This window comes from Dipodomys spectabilis, unplaced genomic scaffold (assembly GCF_019054845.1).
Source record: "Dipodomys spectabilis isolate Male_0828 unplaced genomic scaffold, ASM1905484v1 ptg000138l, whole genome shotgun sequence".
NCBI classification, from domain to species: Eukaryota; Metazoa; Chordata; class Mammalia; order Rodentia; family Heteromyidae; genus Dipodomys; species Dipodomys spectabilis.
In genome coordinates, this window is record NW_024870815.1 from 7431970 (window position 1) to 7456002 (window position 24033).

Below are 24033 nucleotides of genomic sequence, written 5' to 3' on the forward strand. Positions count from 1 at the left end.
ATGAGTACATTTCTTTTTGGACAATGTCACCACTTCCTTGGCTCTCTCCCAGATTTTTCCCTCTCATCTCTGCAAAACTAACTCTTGAGGCACAGATCTAACCTAAAAAGTAAGATCTATGGATGAAACAATAAGATCTTCATAATTCTTACGTGTAACTTACTGTGGTAAAACAATAAGATTAATTTTCAACTACCTCAGAATAGAAAAGGAAAAAGTATCACTAAGTATTTCCATTGACATTTTATTGTTCCCATTTTTGTTCAAGAGCTCTATATAAACGACCCATTTCCACTTAGCACCCTTTGGACTCCACAGTAGGTTGTCTGGGTCAAGAAAATTCTCTCCATTTACATTCTTATTGTGCTAAACTAATAAGTCAGGTGAAATCTCGTTGTTGGATGTAACTTGAGACACAACTTTGAAAAGTTTCATGGAGTGAGAAATTTTTGTTGGCTCCAGAGAAACTATGTCTTGAAATTACACTTGGTCCTCCATATATGAGGATTCTCACCCCAAGATTAGTAATATTTGCCTTTGCATTATTTTAGGTATTAGAGATGACATGGTATATAGAAGGATACACATAGGTTTTTTGCAAATATTACATAAACATGAAGATTTAGGTTTGGGAATGGGTTCTGGAGCTAACTGCCATAGACACCACCGTGGGATGACTGCATATGCAAAATACTGGGTAGATACAGAGTTAAGTTTTAACACATGTAATTCCTTACTCTTCCCATCAGCCCATCCCTAATGTTTGTTACATTTTACAAAACAAATGGTTTAAGGCCCCCAACTTCTAAGTGTTCTTCTCATTAACACAAGGACAGACATCCCAACAAAGCTAAATATGCAGAATATGTCAGAAGCAGCTCCTGTGTTCCTCCTGGCATCAACGGCTGTCCCCTCACCTCTCACTGTCCACAGACACAGAACTGATTTCCACACACATCCTGACTCTCCTTGGAAAGCTGAGGAGTATCTGAAGCTCAGGATGCAAATGACAAAGTAGAGCGCTCAGAATTTGTGGGCCTGAAAACATTTGTTTTAAAGTTTCTTTCATTTTGCCAGCTGCTGTGTGTGTTAGAAATGACTCTGATTATGCCTGTAGCTCTGCAACTACCTAATGTTACCCTACAGAAATTATCCACAGCAGAATATACCTACACAAAGCAGTAGTTTTGTTCAAACTTTTCAGCCTCTTCTTCACAGGTAACTAAGCCTTTTGTTGAAAAAAATAACATAGCACAAAGCAGTGTTTCCTTTGATTTGATAGTTGTGAAAAGACTTTTGCTCAGTATTGAAATCATCCATGCTCCTTTGTTAATTATGTTTTTCACTTGAAACATACCCAGAAAATGCCAATGGCACTGATTTGTGTATTCTTCCATTTTGGTTTGGTTTAAAAAATAATCCATAGTCTTAACACTATTTTACTGTTGCAGAAAGTCTTAATTAAAACATTTCACCATCACATCATTGTGTTCTGTCTACCTTGATGAAATCAATGTCTAACTATTACTCAATATAGCCAATATTAATCACTTCATGGACTACTAAAAAATTAAGTTCCTAGATACACTTAAACCATGCTAAGCTGGGCGCTGGTGGCTCATGTCTGTAATCCTAGCTACTCAGGAGGCTAAGATCTGAGGATCATGGTTCAAAGCCAACATGAGCAGAAAAGTCCATGAGACTCTATCTCCAATAAATCACTAGAAAACCGGAAGTGGCACTGTGGCTCAAGTGGGAGAGCGTTCGCCTTGAGCTGAAGAGCTGAGGGACAGCGCCCAGGCCCAGAGTTCAAGCCCCATAACCGATCCCCCCTCCCCCCCCAAAATCAGCCTCAGCAGCATGTGACCTGCAACCAGTGTGCATCAGTTCTCAGACATGCACTCGATTTACTGTATACTTCTGAGAACCAATGGCTTAAATTAAATCTTCCTGAAATGCAGCAATATACCAACAGCAAGTGCACAGGTACATAATTTCGTGTTCACACTATCTGTATGATTAGAGCTGTGGCTTCTTCCCCAATGTTTATAACAACCAGATATATTGGAATTTAAAAGGTTTTGGTATTATATATCATGTTAGTATTGCTTTAAGGAAGTCCTATTCAGAAGCTTATAAGTTTATATTCATGTATCAGTCAGTAGAAGCATTAGGATTAAAAGAAAAAAAATTACTACACAAAAGCAGAAATATCAGCCCCAACATTACACCAATGGCTGGGTTTAGCCACATCAAAACACATTTACTGCACTTGTAGCTCATGCCTATAATCCTAGCTCCTTAGGAGACCGAAATCTGAGGATCACAGTTCAAAGTCATCCTGGGCAAGCAAGTGTTTGAGACTTTCATCTTCAATGAATCACCAAAAAGCTGGAGCAGTGCTCAAGTGGTAGAAAGCTGGCCTTGAGCAAAAAAACCTTGGAGACAGCATCCAGGCCCTGAGTTCAAGCCCCAGACAGGCGCGTGCGCACGCACACGCACATGCACACACACACGCACATGCACACACACACACACACACACACACAAATACTCCCCTATCCCCCTAAGTTATTTTGAAGAAAATAATGTTTCCTTTGGAAATACTTTAATAATTTCTCTAAATAGGCTCTAATTTTTCCAACAAGGCCATAAATACCTTAAAAACTAAGATTCCCAAGGAAGACGGCAGAAGTGCAGGTGGGGGTCTAACTGAGCTCTCTCCAAGAAACCACTTTTAGCATTGCAATGAAATGCACATAGCTAGAGCCATACCAAGTGACCCTTAATAGGACAGAGATTTGGGGCCAGAGAGGAAGTACTCAGGCAGCCTGCTTAAGAAGCCAGACCTGAGCACTGTGGTGGCCAGACAGAGCCAGGACAGAGTGTGCATGGCTTTTAACTCACCTCCAGCACAACTGGATGAGTAGAAGCCAAAATCCACATCCTGCTGGCCACAGATCCCAGACCATTCGAAAAATCAAGAAAAACCTCACAGAACAGTTTATGGAGGGTAGAGCCTCCTCTCCGCCCCCAGAAGAATGCCATCTTTGATACTGGCATTGACCCTGCCAGAGCTGTTAGCAGATAACTTGGGCTGGAAAAACAGGGGCTGTGGCACCTTTTTTTTTTTTTAAACAGGGCAAAGGAATCTGAGCAATGAGAGGCAGCTCTGCCTAGGGGAAATGTCCTGCAGCTCCTGAGGAAGCGTTACCTAGGGCAGGGCTTTATCAGGCGGCCCTGCCCCTCTACAGTAAACAGTAACATTCTATTCCAAGAGCAGCTACAACTGCAGCTTAGCTGGCTGCCGGAATTAAAAAACCAACAATCTGTAAAATCTCAATTTTAAAAAAAGTACATAAAAAAACTGGATAGGCCCTAAAAGCTGAGAAGCTCTCCAAGCTAGGCCAAAAGAGATGCTCAGGAACTAGACCTTCTGGGAAAAGCCATTGATTCCAGGTAAGTCACAATCTTACTCACATCCAAGCTCACTTGCAGACGCCAAGCTACAGAAACAAGCCGCCTCCTTCCTGTGTCACACACAAAGCAGATCACCCTCCCACTAAATCAGTCTGGGAGGAGACACAAAGATCCCGTCTGTAATGTACAACTTTTTTCTACGTGCTCAAACAGAGAAACCAGGTAAGCCACAAAGAAAACTGACCATCACAAGGAAATCAAAGGCTCCATCAAGAGACTGGATAGCTGGCATAGGGCAGACCCCAGACCCCCAAAATAAATAATATTTTTTCTAACTGTTTTTTTCCTACTCTTTTATTATTTTTATTTTCCCCATGTTTCTTCTTCTTTGCTGTTCTGTTCTGAGGAACCTAAGCAACTCCATTTCACTTAAGACCCCCCATCTCAGTTCTGCAACTTAACCCTTGACCCACTTCAGCCCCAATGCTAGGAATTAGGAAAGCAAGCCTTGCACAAACAATTCTCGGAACCACAGATGGTGTTTTCTCAAGACAGTATGTCAAGGTATCTGAAAGTCCAGAGCTGCCCCTCCTGGGGTCTGGTGAGCATTATTGAAACCAGACACCCTGCAGTTTAGCACTTATCCTCTTGAGACTCCCCTGTGGTGCAAGCCAACCAGTTTAAAGTACATCAGCCCCTTTGATCTAACTAACAACTTGTTTCTGGTCCTTTCCCGCTTTGTAGTGCCCAATAGAGTTGTTTTATGATTTTCCCACGGTTTGTAGTCATTTGTTACAAGAAGTTATGATGTATGCAAAGCCTCTGCCTTCCCTAAAAAATGTATAAAAAGCGCTGTAACCCTGGGCTCAGGGCCTCTCAGCGTCATGGGCTGCTGCCATGTGCGCGGGGGACCAAGCTTGAGCTTGCAATAAAGACTCCTCTGCTTTTACATTGGTGACGCTTTTACATTGGTGACGGTCTCTGGTGGTCTTTTGGGTAAGGATTTCCGAATTCGGCTTTACAGTTCATTTCTAAATACACTAGATTACTAGGCTTCCTCCTTCATTGTGAACATACTTCAGATCGTATTTTGATTACTTCTCTATTTCTCAATCATATTTTTATTTTTAGTATTAGTTTATTCATATACCTTTTTAAAGTATTTTTTTTCTTGTTCCCCCTCCCCTTTTTTCTCTCTGAATTTAGGTCTTAGTTTTTTTCCTTCTGTTCCTTTTCTTCTCTACATTCCTCTGCTCTTATTTTCTCCTCCTATTTTTCATATCTCTTAATCTTTCTTGTAATTTCATCTCAACCTATTTACCTTTATTTCTGGTCTCTCATTCCCTTTTTATTTTTAGTCTGTGATCCCTAGTTGTTTGCCATTGAGCTAGACTGTATATGTATTCATTATGACTGTGTCCAAGTGGTTTTATCATGTTATCCTTTGGTCCAGATTGCTTTAAACCTCATGACAGATTTGTTTACTGATTACAATTGTATATAATCCCCACTCCTAATCACAATACTACCGCTCCCCTAACAAAGAAAAGCAGAGATAGGGGAATACCTATCTATATTTTGAACCTCTAAAATCAGTGCAATTACAGGGCTCAGGGTTGGTTTTTGTCTTAAAACTATGATCTGTGGTGGTACTGGATATGCTTCTTATATCCAAAAAAGGAGAGTGAAATTATCTATGATGTGAACCTCTAAAGTTTGTGCAACTACAGAGCTCTGTGTTGGTTCTTGTCTTAAAATTGTGTTCTGGTATGGTATTGGATTTGAGTTCACTTTCAAATAGGCAGAATAAACCAAAGAAACACAAGAAAAATGACAAGTCAAGGAACCTCAATTCCCACTCAAAATAAAAAGGCAACAGAGCAGTCAATGGAAAACCTAGAGGATAGCTCTCAAAATGCTCTACAAACAATACTGGTAAACATGATGAGTGAAAAGATTGAAAGCCTGAATATAGGTATGAGCAAACATGTTGAAGCTAATTAATAGAGGGATTCATCGAATCCACAAACAGAAAGCTGAAAGAATTTCCAAGAAGTAAAGGGAGTCCAATGAAAGTATAGCCACTCAGTTAAAGGATTTGAGAGAAAACACTGAAAACCAAATCAAGGAAGATCATACAAGATCTAAAACAAAGTTTCAACAAAGAAATTAAAGCCAATCTCTGGAATTGAAGATAGTCTAGACTTTAGAAAGAACAAATATTCCAAACAAATCCAAGAAACAAGACAGATCCCTACAAGAAATACCAGACACAATCAGAAGGCCTAATTTAAGGCAAATAGGTATTGACGAGGGCCTGCAGAGGAAGCTAAAGGAATAGGAAATATATTTAATGGAATCCTAGCAGAGAACTTCCCGAATGTGTAAAAGGATAGGGCCCATTCAGATACAAAAAGCCTTTAGAACCCTGAACAGCCCAGACAATAATAGGATACCCCACCACCACATTGCAATCTACACAGAATCAATAGAGACCAAGGAAAGGATCCTTAAAGCTGTCAGGGAGAAAAGATCAATCACCTGTAAGGGAAAACCAATCAGAATAACTCTGGCAGGGACTGTGAAAGCAAGAAAAGCCTGAAATGAGGCATGCCTCGCCCTAAAGACAAACAACTACCAAGATTAGTGTACCTAGCTAAACTCTCCACAGCAAAGAAAAATTGAAACAATGTATCTCCACAAAACCAGTATTACAAAAGATACTTAAGGACCTTCTACATATAGAAAACCAATAAGAACACAATAAAGGCAGAGAAACAGGCCCCTAAACAGAGAATCAGATAATCACAGTAAGAATCAGATAATCACAGTAAGAATTAACCAGGCACAGCTCCTAAGGAGGATAACATAGCAGTAACTACCAAACACCTCTCAATCCTAACTCTTTTAATATTAACGGGCTTAACTCTCCAATTAAATGACACAGGTAGACTAGTTGGATTAAAAAGCAAGATCCATCTATTTGCTGTCTTCAAGAGACACATCTTGCCCACAGAAACATACTGTGAAAGTGAAAGGCTGGAATGAATTTTATCAAGCAAACAGCCCCCACAAGAAAGCTGGAGTTGCAAAACTATCAGATAAAATAGACTTCAAATGAAAATTAGAAGAGATAATACATACTAATAAAGGTATCTCTACTACAGGAGTATGTAACAATTCTAAATATCTATACACCAAATGCTAGAGCACCCAAATTCATCCAACTAACACTACTTACCCTAAAATCATGCAGAGATCCGAACATGTTGATTGTTGGTGACTTTAATATACCATTGTTGCCTCTCGATAGATCAAACCAGCAACTCAGAACTAAGAAACCTCAGAACTAAGATATAGAACCAACCCAGATGCTCCTCCATAGATGAATGAATGAAGAAAATGTGGTATATATACACAATAAAATTCTATGCTTCCTTAGAAAGAATGACATCACCCCATCAGTAAGGAAATGGAAAGCCTTGGAAAAAATCCTATTAAGTGAAGTAAGCCAGATGCAAACAAACAGGCTCCATGGTTTCCCTCATTTGTAATAATTAGTTTGTATCTAGGACAGTCCTAGCAGAGGAGCACAATAGCTCAATAGCTATGTACATAGGACCATATAAAATGATGCTAACTGAAATGAGCTCCAAGATATGGAAATAGGTTTATTGTTTTTTTAATGTACCGTGTGAAGTTTTTTCCTTTGGTTTATCCCCTGTTGTCACTGTCTTTTATTTTGGTACCTTGTATATATGATGTTCATCTCATTTGGGGAAGGAAAGGGAAATAACAAAATGTTGAGACAAAGGACAAAGATTGAACTAATGCAAATGCACTACTCACAAGACACCATGTTGGAAACGACCTTTACAATATGAGGGAGAATTGAGTCGGGGGATGAGGGAACTGGGAGAAAATGGGCTGAGGAGAAATGTACTTATTTCTTATGTAACTATAACCCCTCTGTACATCACCTTTACAATAAGTGTACCTTAAACCCAACTCATAGTTCCTTAGAGATGAAGGGCATTTTGGTGGTAAGGTGGACTGGCATTCATGACCTGTAAATATTGCACAGTCTACAGAGCAATCTTCAGTTGTGTACAGGGAATCCTGGTAACTCAGAATGGGAGCAGGGCTCTCTAGTCATAGGCCTGAAATGCTTGCTGACCTAGTAACAATTAATCTGTTAATTATAGGCAATGTCATTATCTACTAGAAGAGAGTCAAGTTGAACTGGGTTGTAGTTAACATTGCTAAGAATAAGTTGGCTTCACTTCAAAGAATTTAGAAAACTTATTAAGACATTACATGAGGCAGAAGATCTAAAAACCTTTAACCGATGGCAGTAAAAGCCCTCAGAATTTTTATATACCTTCAGCATTCAATTTGAAGGATTATGCATACATATCTCACTTAAGTTCTCTAATATAAACATAAACAAGTTTTAAATATCTTAATTTTTAAAATATTCAAGTAGTGCTTTGAGTAGTTTATATACTAATCAGTTTTTTAAATAAACAAATGATCTTTTTAATGTTAAACTACATTCTGACTTATTACAGATGAATGAGACAACTGTATTTCTCAAACACACAATTAAAAAAAGATGGGAAAAAATAATTAAAGTGCCTAATGCCTAACATATCAAAAACAAATCTGTTCTTAAGGTGAGACACATTTAACAAATAGGTTTGACTCTGAATTTTATCGTCCAGAATTGTTTTGCCTGTGGTATGCTTTTCTACCACTAGGCAGCTTCAGGTTGGGCTATCTGATCAGGCCTCCATGAAAAATGGAATACTTCCCACAGAAGGCATCTTCACTAGATTATTATCAAAAGTATCATTTCCTCAAGTTTTCAGAACTGATTTTATTTAGAAATACTTCTATCTTCCAAACCCTTTCTATTCTCCAATTTTTATTAGTATGTATTAATTGTACAATGTAGGGGATTTGTCAGACATACATCTGTATTCTTTTCTCATATTCACCCCATAGACGACTGTTTTTTAACCATTTTCCCATCCTTTCTTGCAATTTTTAAACATAGGTTTTATTATGGCCTCTCCATATACGCATACAATATATTGTGATCATCTTCTGCCCTATCACCTTTGCTCCCCACCTCCCTCTGGTTTTCTTCACAAGTCTTCCACGTATGATCACATCCACTTTAAAGTCCAGTTGCCACATATAAGAGAGAATACTGCAGTATTAGTTTGAGTCTGGCTTATTTTGCTGCATACATTTTCCTTCAAATAAAATTTCGTTTTTGCTCATGGCTGCATAACTCACTTGTGTATATGACAATGTAGATATATTTGATTAAATTGTGAACAAGAGCACCACCAGTTTAGAAATTTTAAGTACATTTTATTAACAATGTATCCCTTTGATAAGATTATGTTTCAGGAGGCTTTTAATGCCCTTGACATAAACTGTACACATTATACAAAAACAAGAAAACCACAACAAAAAAATCAGGGTGAGCAAAAACATTTGGGGACAAATCTTATTTAAATTATACACAACTCAATGAAATATTCTTACGGAAAATATATAAATACTTTTTGTTTCTATGTTACAGTTATACAATATAAATCAGATTTCAATGTCTGTTCAGTGACCTACAAACACCAGAACCTCCAAATATGTAGCAGCGTATTACTAAATAAAAAGAGAAATCATGTGGTTACAGAACATTAAAGTCTGAGATTTTTTTCACAACCTCTTACTATTTTTCAAAACTAATTTACACCCATTTTTTTTACAATGCATTCTAAGGGTTTCTGACAGGTCAGTAAATGGAACATATTTCAACAATCATCCATCAACTTTTCTTCACTCCCCGCCTCTTGCCCCAAGATTTTGCATTTTGTGCTAAATCAACCTGGTTAAGTGGCAAAAAAGTAAGATTTTTTTTGGCATTAATTATAATTTTCAAATTAAGTATTTTATAAAGAACATCAAACAATATGTGCAATTTATGCATGCCGTGGAATAGTTATAAACTTAATTGTAAAAAATATTCCAATGGGGGAAAATTCCATATTCTATGAATTATCTAAACCTACTATGAATGAAACAGGGAACCTAGAACTAAAAGAAAAAAGAACTTTTCTGGAAAGATTCTGAAATCTTAGAGATTCCACTGTTCTTCGATAAGCACTGCTATTAATTTCACTGTTGTTTTCTGATAAAATTCTCATTGTAGTGACATTCTTGAAATTAAGATGGCAACAAGGTATTTTACAAATAAAAAGACATAAGGACCTTTACCAACTATATTTTAGAAAATCTGAAATGGTCATTCATTTCTAATACTTCTTCTTAAAGGTCTCTGTAGTAATTCTCCTCTTTGATTTCCCATTTAGTTGACTGCTAATCTGAGAGAAAAATGGAAGCACAGACAAAGTTTGGGGGAAAAACCAAAATAACACAAAACCCTTACTTCCAAAGAACATTTCCCAAATCAATTTACAAGTTCTTTTCACACAAAATTAGCACCTCACTCTTACCACGCAAAAATAATTGCAGTTTTAATGTGAATGACATACAGTTTTTTTTATTGCTTGTGATCTGTGCTTTCATATGGGGACAAAAGGCATCCTCTAAATGGAATGAAACAAAAATTTGTTTAAATAGCAGCAGACAAATCTAAATAAGCACTGACATCTCACTGTTGAAAACTCTGCCACTGAGCCATGCCTTGAAAAACTCACCTTTAATCATCTCAAGCTCTAGGCAGAAGAGCTGGAAACTATTAAAGCCACGATTTCTGAAGGAGTTTTCTATGCATTATTATACCAATAATGTATAGATTTCTAAATAACCTCTTTTAACATTATTGTCTTACAAAATGTCCTTATGCTACTAATCTTTATCAGAAAAATGTTAATTAGGGAGAACACACTTCCTACTTTCTACTCCCCAACTTACCTAAGCACAAATGGGATAAACATGTGAGAAATTTTAAGAGTATATTCAATTATGAATACTAAATTTCTAATTTCATTATCAGTATTTTCTTAGTATGTGAAATTGAAATCTATTTTTGAAAAAAGTTCAATTAGAAATGATAATTCACTTTACAATTAGAAATTCAGTTTACAACTAGTATAACTGTTCCAATTCCTCCAAATTATTCAGTAATTATCAAGTGATAGAAATTTATATGGACTAAGATTAATCCTAAAATCTTTAAAAAACATACAGTATTGACATTATTTTGGTGTTCTATAGTGTGGGAATATCTATTATTTATAGATAACTTTCTTGATTATTTCTATTATTACTGACACCATTCTTAAGACTTTTCTGCTATAATTTAATATTCTTAAACACCTAAGTTAATCACTTGGCACTGCGTGTAGTTTTCATCATAAACATCTACTTTTGTACAAGCAAATACTTAAAGAAAACATATTAGACCTGTCAGTAAAAATATAGATAAACCAAATAGCACTATAAATTTAAACACAGATTTCTGAGTATATTGACAAGGCTGAGTATCTTCCAATAGTAAGTGCTACAGGCAGGTATGATGACATACATGTCTTTCAAAGTAACAGTCAAACAACAACAGCAACAATAACAAAACCTGTTCAGGCTAATAGTAACAGCCTTCTTTAGGATGAATGACAGGTGGGGTACAAGGATGGAGGGCTGTCTGTGACAAGAAAAGAATTATTGACTTTTGAGAGATTAAACCACAGAATTTTATATTCTATATTAACTGAGGTAGTGTTTAAAGTGAATGTCTAAAATATGCTAATCCCATTATGAGTAATACTACTACATTACTTCCTTTGGAATTTTAACCACTATTTGGTTTAGTATCTCTGATGTTTGGTTCTCTGGAAAGGCAGTTTTATTTGTCCAAGACCAAAGACCAAGGTGACAGGCAACGTTCTTAGAAGTACTGTTGACATTTAAATAAACACTTGGGTTCAGTGGTAAAGTTATTTGTTTTACTTTCACTGAATTTTATGAGAGAGAAGACCACTTTTTAACGTAAGCAGCAGCTTAGAGCCCTTATCTGCCTTGTTTTAATGTAAATTGCTACACAGTGCACACGAGAACAACTGAAGTGCAGTCCACAAGGTGTTAGGAAGCGAGATGAAATGCTTCATCCCAACGGGAGCTTTCAGTGCTAGGAATTAAAAATGAAAACAAGCATCTCTGTGAGTTACGTTTTCTAGTTCACAGGGTCCTTTACAGAGATCTCAAAAGAACAAGACCATTACAAAAAGGATCTGCAACATAGGAAAATAGTAATCAATGTTCTATGACTGTGTCAAAGCTGATGTGTAATTATAAAAATGTTCTACAGAAATGAATTAAAAAAGGGTCCTAATCAGTCCAGCTGGATTTTTTCTATTTATATGCAGATTTCAAAAAAAGACAATCCTTTCACTTACAAGCAATATAAGGATGGTGGTCATGCTATCTTTATATACAAATTTGCATATATGTTTGACTCTTGTAAAGGTTTCCAAATATCTTTATACGTACACAAGTCAGACAAACAAAACCTTGCCCCCCATAACTTAAGAACTTCACAAATGTGATAAAGGCAGTAAGTGTATTCTTAAACTCACCTATCACTACCTTTATTTAGTTTGTGCAAAATATGAACACTGATAAAAATTAAATTACTGAAGCTTTAAAATTTAGTAATTAAGGCTTTTCACTACAATTTGATTAATGAGTTTCAATAATGATTTTAAGGATATATGGCTCTTCTTTTCCCATGGAATGTGTAAATTGCAGGCACACACAGCTCTTGCTCCAGATTCCAAGTATTCTTTAATGCGTTCCGTTGCTCTAGGCTAAACTAACAGTGCTTATTCAAGTCCCTACTTAAAATGATGATATGGGAAGTAGACGAAAATGGAAGTCTACCAGAAATGTATGTATTTTTTCAAGTGGGAAATATTTTCAATTAAACTACAAAATGTTTTGTAAATTTTAATAACAAACTGTAGTGAAAAACCTTACTTGGCTTAAACAGCCTATAATAATACATTGAAACATAACTGGAAAGATGGAAAACAACTTAGAATTTTTATGCAGTCTAATAACATAAAAAAATAACTTAAAGAGTCCTAGATTGCTGAGGCTCTTCTTTCACTTTGAGGTTATAAACCTCTGAAGTAGTGTTACAAACCTTAAGAAAAGGTGGAAGGGCCGAGGTTCACTCTCTAACACCAGCAGTTACAACATACCCCGTCCCGTGCCTCACAGATACTGACTCCTGGCTTCCACAAATCAGTTAACAAACAAGGCATCTTTATATTTACCCCAAAAAGAAAAAAAAAAGAATTCAGTAATAACTGTGTGATGGTGCTTTTATATTTCCTATTATTGATCCACTGTCATTAGGCCTTTAAAAATGAAAAAATAGAAAACCTACATAGGTATTCAGTGCTTTGCTCTTGTATATGATGGTACTGAAATTCTTAAACTTGGTAAGAATCAGGAACCCTTCAAAGGGCTCAATAGGGGAGAGAAAGAAGTTGATTTGGTTAGGAAGTCAGCAGTTCCAACTGTTCAGGTAGCAGTACTTGCTGGAACGGTGCGCAGAAGAGACTTTGGTCTTCGCTGCGCAGCCAGTCCTTTCTGAGGCTTTTAGGGTATCCACAAATATGAATATATATAGCATGTATCTATATTCATCATAAATAAGAGGTCAGGATTCAGCAGATGTATCAATTATAGGTTGCTTTGGTGGTATTGCCAACACAGCCTCTGCTTCTTCATGCATCTAGGAAAAACATGGTAAATTATTAAGACCTTTTACAGAAACAGCACAAGGTGTAGATATAATCTTTCTTTTAATTCAAACATGGAATGATTCTGGAAAGTCTTCAGACATACAAATCCTTACTTGTAAAAACTGTACATCTTGAAATAATTCTTGTATGAACCTCCGACACTGAAGTCTAAATGTGCAGTGTGACAGCAAGTGGGAAACTTCAGAATAAAGGCATATGTCATCAAACGTTTGGGGGTACTTCTCCTTAATTCTAAAATGAAAGAAAAGTCCATGGGATGATACAAATTGTAATCATGATTCATCCAGTTTCCTTCTAATGTATCACTTTTATTTTTTTAAGGTTACCAAAACCTTAATGCTTCTGATAAAGTTAAAAATATTCTCATTAGTATAAGAAATCACATTTACATAAGCTTAGGACAACTCAAGTATTGTCAAAATCAGATTTTACAACAAAATTGTCAGACTAAAGTTATAATGTCTTTAACTATCTGAACTTGTCTTTTAATATTTCAAACTGTGACTTTTGCTGGAGAGCAGCTTAAAATTATCCATTGTGGGAGATAAGAACTCTACCCAGAAATCTGCAGAGGGGTGCTGGCATCTGCATGACCTTTAAAAGCCCTACAGGAGACCTTACAGTGCATTTCTTTTGAGAACCACTACTTTAAATAGTGCAAATACAGATGTTGACAATAATGTCAAAATTTCCTTTTGTCATGTTGCTGTAAGTTAGGAAAAAAAGTATAACACTAAAGAGAAATTGGAAACAAAAATCAATAAAAAAATCACCTTTTTAAAAATTGAAGCCTGCATTTTTTTTAGACATTTGGTCTTTGGATTAAATCTCTTAAAAAGTCAAGAGTTATAGCCATCAATAATTATTGTGTCATAAACAAATTGAGAATGTAAAGGCTGTGCTTTTAAATAAGGTATTTTGAAATTGTCTTAAATTCTTCATTCACATGGCCACATAAATGTGTTTTAATAACAAAAACTAATTTTTTTCAACACGTAAAAACACTAACACAGTGGCATTGTTCTAGACAGCTTTTCTCTGTGTGTATGCTGGTCCTGGGGCTTGAACTCAGACACTGTCCCTAAGCTTTTCACTCAAGTCTAGTGCTTGCCATTTACGGCACAGCTCTATTTCCAGCTTTTTGGTGACTAGAAAGAAGAGTCTCACAAGCTTTCTTTCCAGAGTTGGCTTTGAGACTCAGCTCTCAGCCTCCTGAATAGGATTTATAGGTTTGAACTACCAGCCCGGTTCTGTTTAGGAGATAACTTATATTTTAATGTCTGGCTTAATGGATAAGAAACAGATTCTCATTCTTGCTTTTGTATTCCATCTGTTGAAGTACACACAAAGTGTAACAAAATTCAACCTCATACAGATGTGTTTGAGGTGCTGGTAAGCTAACTTCTGAAGTATTTCAAGAATCTTACAAATAACATTCACGCACAGTTTACTCACGTTAGAAGCCCAGTTTCATGACACTTGGTGGAAACTGAACTACTCAGATTGACAACTAATCTTAGAACTTCTTTGCGAAGGAGTATACGGCACATTGGTGTATCATCTGGAATTGTTTTAACACCTGAAAAGAAGATTTTGAGTGTAAAGTTACTTTAAAAACTGAAACCAACTGCATTTGGTCTGCCACTAACCAAACTTTCTAATAAAAGCAGATGGCTGCCATACAAGTGAATGCAGGTACAGATGCAATATTTAAGAACCTGCTACTGCTAAAGAGTAGACGAATAAAGAGAAGAGGGGAAAAAAAAAAATCAAACAAGAATCCAATGTGATATACATAAATAAAATTAAGAAAAGGGAAGGGGTGGGTAGGAGAGGGGTGGGTGAGAATGCCAAAAGGGATGAAACTGATCAAGATATATTGTATTTGTTAAATGGCAACTCCTTTGTAGCACAACTACGTAAAGATAATAATGATAAAGGTATAAAGACAAAAAAAAAGTCTGCTAAACTACTTCACTAAAACAAAACTTGCCAGTTTTTGTTTAAGCTTATTATAATTTCTTTGTACTGATCCTGGGACTTTTTCTGTTCACAGCTGGCATTCTACCACTTAACACCTTCTGTCTGGCCTTTTGCTGGGTAGTTGAAGGTAAGAGCCTCTAGGATTTGTCTACCCCAACTGGCTTCTAAGTACAATGATCAGATCTCAGTCTCCTGAGTAGCTGGTATTATAAACATGAACCCACTTGTGCCCTGGCTTGCTGAATTTTTGAAATGACTTTAATTTTCAGTATTTATGAAAAACAATGACAAAAAACCAAAAACCCAACCAGCTAAATACCAGCTAAAAACAAGCTAACGTTCATGATGAGAATTAAATCTAAAAGCTCACCTAGTAACAATTCTGTGCTCTTAGTGCTGCTTGCCGAGCCTTCTTGAGACACTCCATCACTGCATCCAGAAATCCCCGAAAACTTAGACGGAACTACTTCTAAGGGATTGTGGAGAGGTTGTTCACACCAATCAGAATATGGAATATCTTGAAGATCTGAAACAAATTTATTTAAAGAATTATAAACACTTTATTCTTGTTTACTCTAACTCTAATAAAAGAGTACTTATAACAATTCTCTCAAAATAATATTTACAAAATAATTGAGATTACTTAGATATTGAGTGCTAACACAGGGTAATCTTAAACTTTGAAGACATTCTTTATTTTCCTAAATAACAAAACTACTATAGCAATGTGATTAAAAATTCAAGTGAATATAGAGAGAGAGCTAAAAGTGAAAACATCTGTTCTCTTTCTTTTCATCCTTCCTTCCCCATTTAAATACCTCTCCATAGTAAAATGCTATTAAAACTTAAGTGTGTGTACATGTGCATAAATCAATACATGCCCCCCCCCCCATATGCATACTTCTTCAGGTCTTTGGCTTAATTTTCTTTCTTGATCTTGTGTTATATTAGCAGCATTGAAGTGTATTATTTCCTGAGTTTTCCCTTTTCCACTGAACAGAATCAATATAAGAACAATGCTTTTCCTACGTAAAGCTCAGTTCATTCCCTACAATTTTATTTACTATATCACCTACATATTGCTAAGAGGATTTTGAAGTACACTAACATTTAACTTCAAATGTTTGGGGGTTTAATTTTTTTTTCCTGGGAACCTACTTACATGGAGCAAATGGAAATCAGAAAATCACTGGTTTTCCTTTCTAGGAACTAACACTGGACAACCTATAAAAATCACACAACCCAAGGCTGGGAAGGCGGCTCAGTGATACAGTGCTTGCCTTGCATGCATAAGGACCTGGGTTCGATTCCTCAGCACCACATAAGCAGAAAAAGCCAGAAGTGGTGCTATGGCTCAAGTAGTAGAGTGCTAGCCTTGAGCTGAAGAGTGGAAGGATAGCATCCAGGCCGAGTTTAGGCCTCACAACAGACAAAAAAATAAAAATAAAAAAAATAAATAAATCACACAACCCTGATACTTTAAAAAATGTTGAAAATTGATTTTTACAATTTTGACAGAGCACACACACACAATCAGCTAGAGGAGAAAACCTTTTAAAGGCAGGTCCAGTTTTCTTTAGCCTACAATATGAGAAGTATTTATTACCTCCTCCTACTCTGGTTTCCACAAAATAAGACTTATCATTCATCTACCTGTACTTGCTAAGATTACTGTCTATATCACACTAAGTGGAAAATACTTTAGTTCCTTGGAAAATAAGATTTCTAAATTTAATGCAGTTTAATATTTTGGTTATTAAAGAATTGTGTTTGCCAAACATGTAAAAGTAACATATGTTAGTATGCACTGCTTTTTAAAATAAAACCACTGGGAAAGGTTCTTAAACTAAAGATATACTTTAACACTACTTTTCCTAAGTAACAATGAATAATCATGTTATTTTAGACTCAGCTTATGAACTACCAAGGGGAAATGGTAAAACATTCCTGGTTCGAGGAAGAGTACAATTACCTTTTCTCAGTTCTAGCTTTTCATTATAAAACAAACAAACCTCATTTCTCTAAGTAAGCAAGGTTCAATTATAATTTTCTCCTCTGATGATGCTCTTTGTATGAAGGGCATTAGTTATGAAACATATTAAATCACGCCAATAACATCTTTCTTTTTTCTTTTTGCTTATGTGGTGCTAAGGAATCGAACCCAGGGCCTCAGGCATGCAAGGCAAGCGCTCTACCACTGAGCCACCTTCCCAGTCCCCTCCAATAACATCTTAAATGAGATAAATATGTGTTACATGAAAACTCCAGAGATTTGATCAAAATAGGGGTATTATTTATACCAGCAGGATAAAGAGAACCAAAAAACTCCTGGGATGGGGAAAAGAACAGCTAACTGACCTACTGTTCTTACTGATAGAGGATATGCATCTTATTCAGCTGAAGGCAAATTGTACACACCAGATTCCGAAGATTGACCTTCAGGGACTTAAATTCCATTCTCAATTAAGAAGAATTCCATGTAATGAACTTTAAACACATTTTTACTGGAGATGCTTTATTTCAAAATTACTTTTAATTTGGATAAAACATTTAGTCCATAAACTAAGTGGATTTACTTAAAAAGGATGATGCTTAGTTTAAGCCTGTTTGCTTTGACTGCTTCCTCTCTTTTAAATTTATAGCACTCTAGAGCTTATTCTTATTTTATATCTAAAAATGAAGGTAAGCAATTTAGCATAGCTTATATCCTAAACAAAATACACTGGAGCTGCATGCTTTACTCCCTGTAGTGCAAGATAAGGCTGACTGCAGTTGAATGCCACTATGAGAGAAAGTACAAAAAGCTGTAAGCAAAACAAAATGCTGTAAGCAAAACATCCATTTGCCTTAACTCAGAAAAATAAATCATAAGGTTTTTATTTTTGGTTGTTGTTTAACCAGAAATCCATGTTATATACTTTGAGGAGACGCCAGGAAATAATCTAACAGGCAGAGTAATGAACTTTGGGAGCAAAGAGACTTAGTTTATGGGAAATGTTAAGTTATTTCTAGAAAAAATTACGCATTTCTATAGGGAAATCTATTGCTGATATTATAATTTCCAGCATTAAGGCCTGGATTAGTTATTTTGCTTATGCTGCTAATCTACCACTTGATTCACAGCTGTTTCTGGCCTTTTCCTAGTTAATTGAAGCAAGAACCTCATGGATTTTTCTGCCTAGGCTAGCTCTGAAGTACAATCCTCAGATCTCTGCCTCCTGAGCAGCTACAATCACAGGCCTAAGCCAACAAAGCCTGTCTATTTCTGAATTTATAAACCCAGTTATCAACTAACTGTAGAGTAGCAGAAGATGTAAAAGGAAGAGAACAAGGCTATTTTATTTAGGAATATGAAAGTGTAGTTATATAATTATTTACAATGTAAACTACTATTTACTGAGGGCTTAATACTAGGAAGGGGTCATTGTTTCCAGAGTTAAGCTGAAAATAAAACTATAGCTTGGTGAGATTAACTAGACGATACAAGATGAAATACCTTAGCAAGAGTGTGTTGGCTTTGAACCTAAGTTTCTTTGCTCCCAAAGTTCACTACTCTGCTATTAGATTATTTCTTGGGGCCTCCTCAAAGTATATAAATTGGGCAAGAAAGCCAGATGGACAGGGTTCCACTTCATCTTTCCCCAACACCATCATCTGTATAGGTTTTATATAAACTTGTTTTTCACATAGATTTTTAAGTGAAACATTTAATCCCATAGTCAACCAAATGTGAAATCCATCACTGTCTCTTTGGATCCTCCTCTCCCTATGTAGTTTTTATTTACCTCTCAGCTTATCATCTTAATAATCTTGACCTTCAAAATGATGCTCTTACTGTTCCTTTTCATTTGTCTGTTGTGGAGGCTATTACTTTTTATATTTGGCAATATTTTTTTGTAGTCACCTCTCACACTGGTTAGCCTAATATACTTGTAAGATTTCCTGCTGTAAGTTGGTTAAGTATATAATATAGCAAATGTGGCGGTATATATATTGGACCCAACAGAAACATATAATACTGAATTTTGAAAGGCTATCATTTTCCTTGTGCATGATTATTTAAAGGTTCAAATAGAATCCCTGCTACAAAATGCTTATCAATGGGCACATTATACTGTCCAAATTAAAAGATGTTCTGAATGTGCTGTTCCTCAATCTAACAGTTGGCATCACTAGAAAAAACTTTGGGGTGAAAGGTGGCTGTATCAAGACCAGGGCCTCTCAGACTGCAGCAAGTGTTTCACTAGTCCCCAACCTTGTAATACTTGGCTTGATCACTCCCTGCTGCAGATAACAAATAGGTTAAAACTAGCTGTGACTGCTCTATGGCTGGGTCAATTCAGGGCTAATCCCATATATATTTCATAACTAAGTAAAAGACAGTATAGCAAAGCTTACTAAAAAGTACTTCATATATACCTATTGAGCAAGTAAATGAAAAAGAACTTATAGGAGCTAGAGAATAAATAATGTAACCAAATGTTCAAAAGCGTATCTTTTCTACTATGTGAAATATATCTTAACACTTTCCCAAATTCACAGAAAAAAATTATAAATAAGTGAAAATAATTATATCATGTCAATATGTGAGAGGCCTACTTACAAAGGATCTACCAAACTCAGGCCTCACTGGGATACGGAATCAAAGAGAAGATTGCTATCCTACTGCTTAATTTTATGCTATTTGTAGCATGCTTACATGCCACAATCCAATGATTTGGGAAGCACTGAATTATGAAGAAGCAATCTGGAAGAGCCAGAGAAATCTAATCACTACGAGGTTTTCCTGAGGTATCTATATAATATTTATTAAGAAAAAGTATACACTCAATAACACTTGAAACACATTTATACTAATTTGAAACTGCTTATGTGTAACTTTTGTTGATTCATATTAAAAAGAAAGGCCAATCTTGGTGTATGTATGAATACCCATATATGCACACATGCTCTCAAATATAAACTGAGAGCCTACTACATAGGTAGTTATTAGAAATACACAATATAAAAAGTGCTTGACACTTAGGATGAGGAGGACTTCTCAGACAGACCATAGGCATCTGTGTGATGAACTTGCTTCTGTGTGGAGAGGGGAAGGGGTAAGAAAAGAACAGTGGGGAAAACATATTTCTCAAGAATAGTGGGGAAAGCACATTTTTCATGCCTAACAGTAATGCAGTCAGTCAGTAGTGGTATGGCAATTGTAAAAGAGAAAAAAAAGGGCTAGGAAGGTGGCTCAGTGGTAGAGCGCTTGCCTTGCATGCCTGAGGCCCTGGGTTCGATTCCTCAGCACCACATAAGCAAAAGGAAAAAAGCCGGAAGTGGCGCTGTGGCTCAAGTTTTAGAGCGCTAGCCTTGAGCTGAAGAGCTGAGGGATAGCCCCCAGGCCCAGAGTTCAGGTTCCCCCAGCCCAAAAAAGAGAAAAATGATGAAAAACATCACTAGGTAAACCACAAAGAGTCTTGTGTATCATACATGAATTATGATGGATGTTAGTCAAGAGTATTAAGGGTGGATTGGAGGAAATCACAATTAAAGGCTAAAACACGTATTCTACAGTAGAGACATACTGAGTAAGTATGAACTAGCAAGAATGGAGTAAGAAGGAATAATCAAGAGGGCTGACAGCTGACTTGTGACTGACTGGAACAGATTCAAATGCAGGTGGATTCATCTCAAAGGAGAAAAATCACTGACCTGAATGACTACATATTGCACTTAGTTGGTTACTGGGCTGGAAACCCAGAATTTCAATACAGACACAATAGAGACAGTTATCATCTGTATGTTCCTGTAGCCCAGTATCTTCTGTACTGTCTAAAAACAGAGAAGCATCTGAATGGATTGAATTCATTATTTCCGTAAGACTCATCTGCTGTCGTAGCAAGTGAAAAGAGTTTTTTACAAGACCTCCAGTTCCAGATGGGAGACCTATATGTAAGAAAATATAAAATAGTCAGATGAGATAGTACCAACCATACCTTCTATAAATTACTTAAACTGTATGGAAATTTAGAGAAGATCAGAATTTTTTTTATGATTTAACATCTAATTTTAACTGGGAAAAATAATTTGTTCTAAGTTATGAAATAATTATAATCAGCATTTATTTATATTACTTTAGTATGAGTTTTAAATATAAAATAGAAAAGACAGTGTATCAGTTCAATTTTCCCCAGAATTTGCCTAAAGACAAGAAATAATCTAAGTTTAAAGGCTTAAAAATCAAGATTATGAAGCTGTAAAATCTTTGGCTTGTATTCATATGTATAAAATATAAAATTTTATAAAAGATAGATTGTATACTTTACAGAAACATTTTTTTTTTTTTGCCAGTTGTGGGGCCTGAACTCTGGGCCTGGGCGCTGTCCCTCAGCTCTTCAGCTCAAGGCTAGCACTCTACCACTTGAGCTATAGCGCCATTTCCAGCTTTTTCTGCTTATGTGGTGCTGAGGAATCGAACCCAGGGCCTCATGCATGCAAGGCAAGCACTCTACCACTGAGCCACCTTCCCAGCCCTACAGAAACATTTTTTATCTTTCCTCATCCTAAACAGATGTTTCTTGAACCTATGAAGATTACTGTTAAGCATTTTCCATGAACTTAAAAAAAAAAAGTATCATTTAGAAGGCAGGCACTTGTTGGAATAACACTTTTAAGTCCTTATTAAAAAAAAAACAAAAACATGAGGGGCTGGGAAGGTGGTTCAGTAGCAGAGTGCTTGCCTTGCATACATGAGGCCCTGAGTTCAATTCCTCAGTACCACATAAGCAGAAAAAAAAAGCTGGAAGTGGCTCAAGTGGTAGAGCGCTAGCCTTGAGCTGAAGAGCTGAGGAACAGTACACAGGCCCAAAGCTCAGGCTCCACGACCGACCAAAACAGAAACAAAAACAAAAGCAAAACTAAACAAAAAAAAGAACATCCTCACCAAAAAAAAAAAAAAAGAAAGAAACAAAAAATTAAACTTGTGCCAGACTTGTTGGTAGAAGCCTAATCACTGGGAGGCTGAGGAGAGGATTATGAGTTACAGACAAGCATATAGTGCAGCCTGTACTTACAGACCTACAGATTGAGAACGTGTCTAATAAAGGCTTCATTTTAAGTGTCTCAGTTATTTTGTCTAATTTTTTTTTTTTGGTCAATATCAAAGTTGGAACTCAAGGCCTTGTGCTCTGCCACTAGAGCTACAACCCAGCCTTGGTATAATTTTTTTAACTGACCCAAAAGTGTATTTACCTGAATTTTTAGTGTCATTCTATAAAGAACTTTTCGTTTTTAACTTAATAAGTAGTCTCATGAAAACAAAGAATATGCATTCATTACCTCCTGAATCATGGGCAAACACTCTTGCACCTCGATCATCATGTGGAGGTATGTTTTTTGTTTGAAAATAAGGAATATCCTTTACCTAAAACAGATATGAATCATAAATCTTGGTACAAAAAGTCCACCTTATGAATATGAAGAAAATTAAGTGAAATATAATTAAAACAGACTTGCTATGTATTTACATTATGAATGTACAATGGAAAGTTTATTAGCAAAGGAGAGATTGCCCAAAAAGACAAAGGACCAACTCTAAAACCCTTTTAGCATATTTTCAATGAGCTAAATATATGTTAAAAACTGGTAATTTACGTTATTTAAGGTATTTAATTTGAGATGGTGGCACATGCCTGAAATCTCAGCTACTCAGGAGGTAGAGGAAGACTAGAGCTCACAGCCAGGCAAAGGCAGTAAGCGAGGTCCTCTCTCAAAATCAAAGTAAAAGGGTAGGGACATAGTTCAAGTGGTACAGTGCTTATCAATAAACCTGAGGTCCCAAGTTCAATCTCTAGTACTAGGGGGGGAAAATGTAGTCCTTTGAGCAAATGTGTATTCATCAGTACTATAATACCATGTAGACATCTGTGGGTATCTCCTAGAATTAGTACCAGTTTATATAACTGGGCATCAGATATGTTTACTCTAGGTGGAAAAAGAGGAACAAGTATGGAAAAACAAAGTCAGAAATACTAGTTTTTCACTGATAATACATAAATAAATCAAACATGGTGCTAATTTAGTATGAGAGAAAGGATGAAATTCTAGAGACTTTGCGGTACTAAATACAAGAGTCTACAAGAGTTGACTAAAGAGTATAATTGAAAAGGTGAATTTTCATCTTAAAATTTCCTTAGACAAAATTGCCTTAAAATTATCTTCCCCATAATTTACAATTTGCTCTAAGTTATAATTTCCAATAAACATTTAAGAGAAAACAAACAATCAGGTAATAAGAAAACAATAAGATTTGTAATATATACCTGAAATATATCATTGATATCTACTGGAAGGGCAAGACCGATGTAGTCATCTGAGCCACCATATGTAGCACTGGACACCATGGACCTAACCGAGGAGGATCGCTGGAGGGTACTTTGATTAATGGGACTTAATAAATCTTCTTTATCTAACGATGCATAACTTAAAGCTTTCATAAACCTACAATGCCACAAAAAATTACGTTAAGTATCTTGATGTGTATTATATTTAAAAGGTGATTTCTATTTCTAACTTTTTAAAAGTAGCTAACCAAATACTAAACAGTCTGTTTACTGGGATCACATACACACTTTAAAAAATTAGCTGCTTTCTTTCATGCGATTGTTTCTAACACATTTATAAGATTATTTCTCTGTTGCTTTGTATGTCCTTCCCCCACGGTATAACCCCTGCTTTCACTGTATTTGATGTCGGTATAATTTGTGGAGGGGAAGGGGAAAAAAAAATCGTTTAAATAGGGATACAGGTGGACCAATTCCAACAATGAGATGTACAAGTC

General features: G+C 36.1%; 1 protein-coding gene across 2 annotated transcripts in view; it reads right to left on the minus strand.

Moving 5' to 3' along the window:
- Positions 1–8781: 8781 nt before the first annotated feature.
- Rictor (RPTOR independent companion of MTOR complex 2) overlaps positions 8782–24033 on the minus strand; it is a 96591-nt gene continuing 81339 nt past the window's right edge. For both annotated transcript variants that reach the window (XM_042690640.1, XM_042690639.1), the window contains 7 exons: positions 23516–23693; positions 22533–22617; positions 20907–21140; positions 15580–15735; positions 14682–14805; positions 13319–13457; positions 8782–13195 (listed from right to left, as the gene is read on the minus strand). In XM_042690640.1, coding sequence (XP_042546574.1) covers positions 13121–13195; positions 13319–13457; positions 14682–14805; positions 15580–15735; positions 20907–21140; positions 22533–22617; positions 23516–23693 — 991 coding nt within the window. In that variant the 3' untranslated portion in view covers positions 8782–13120. The remainder of the gene's footprint in view (positions 13196–13318; positions 13458–14681; positions 14806–15579; positions 15736–20906; positions 21141–22532; positions 22618–23515; positions 23694–24033) is intronic.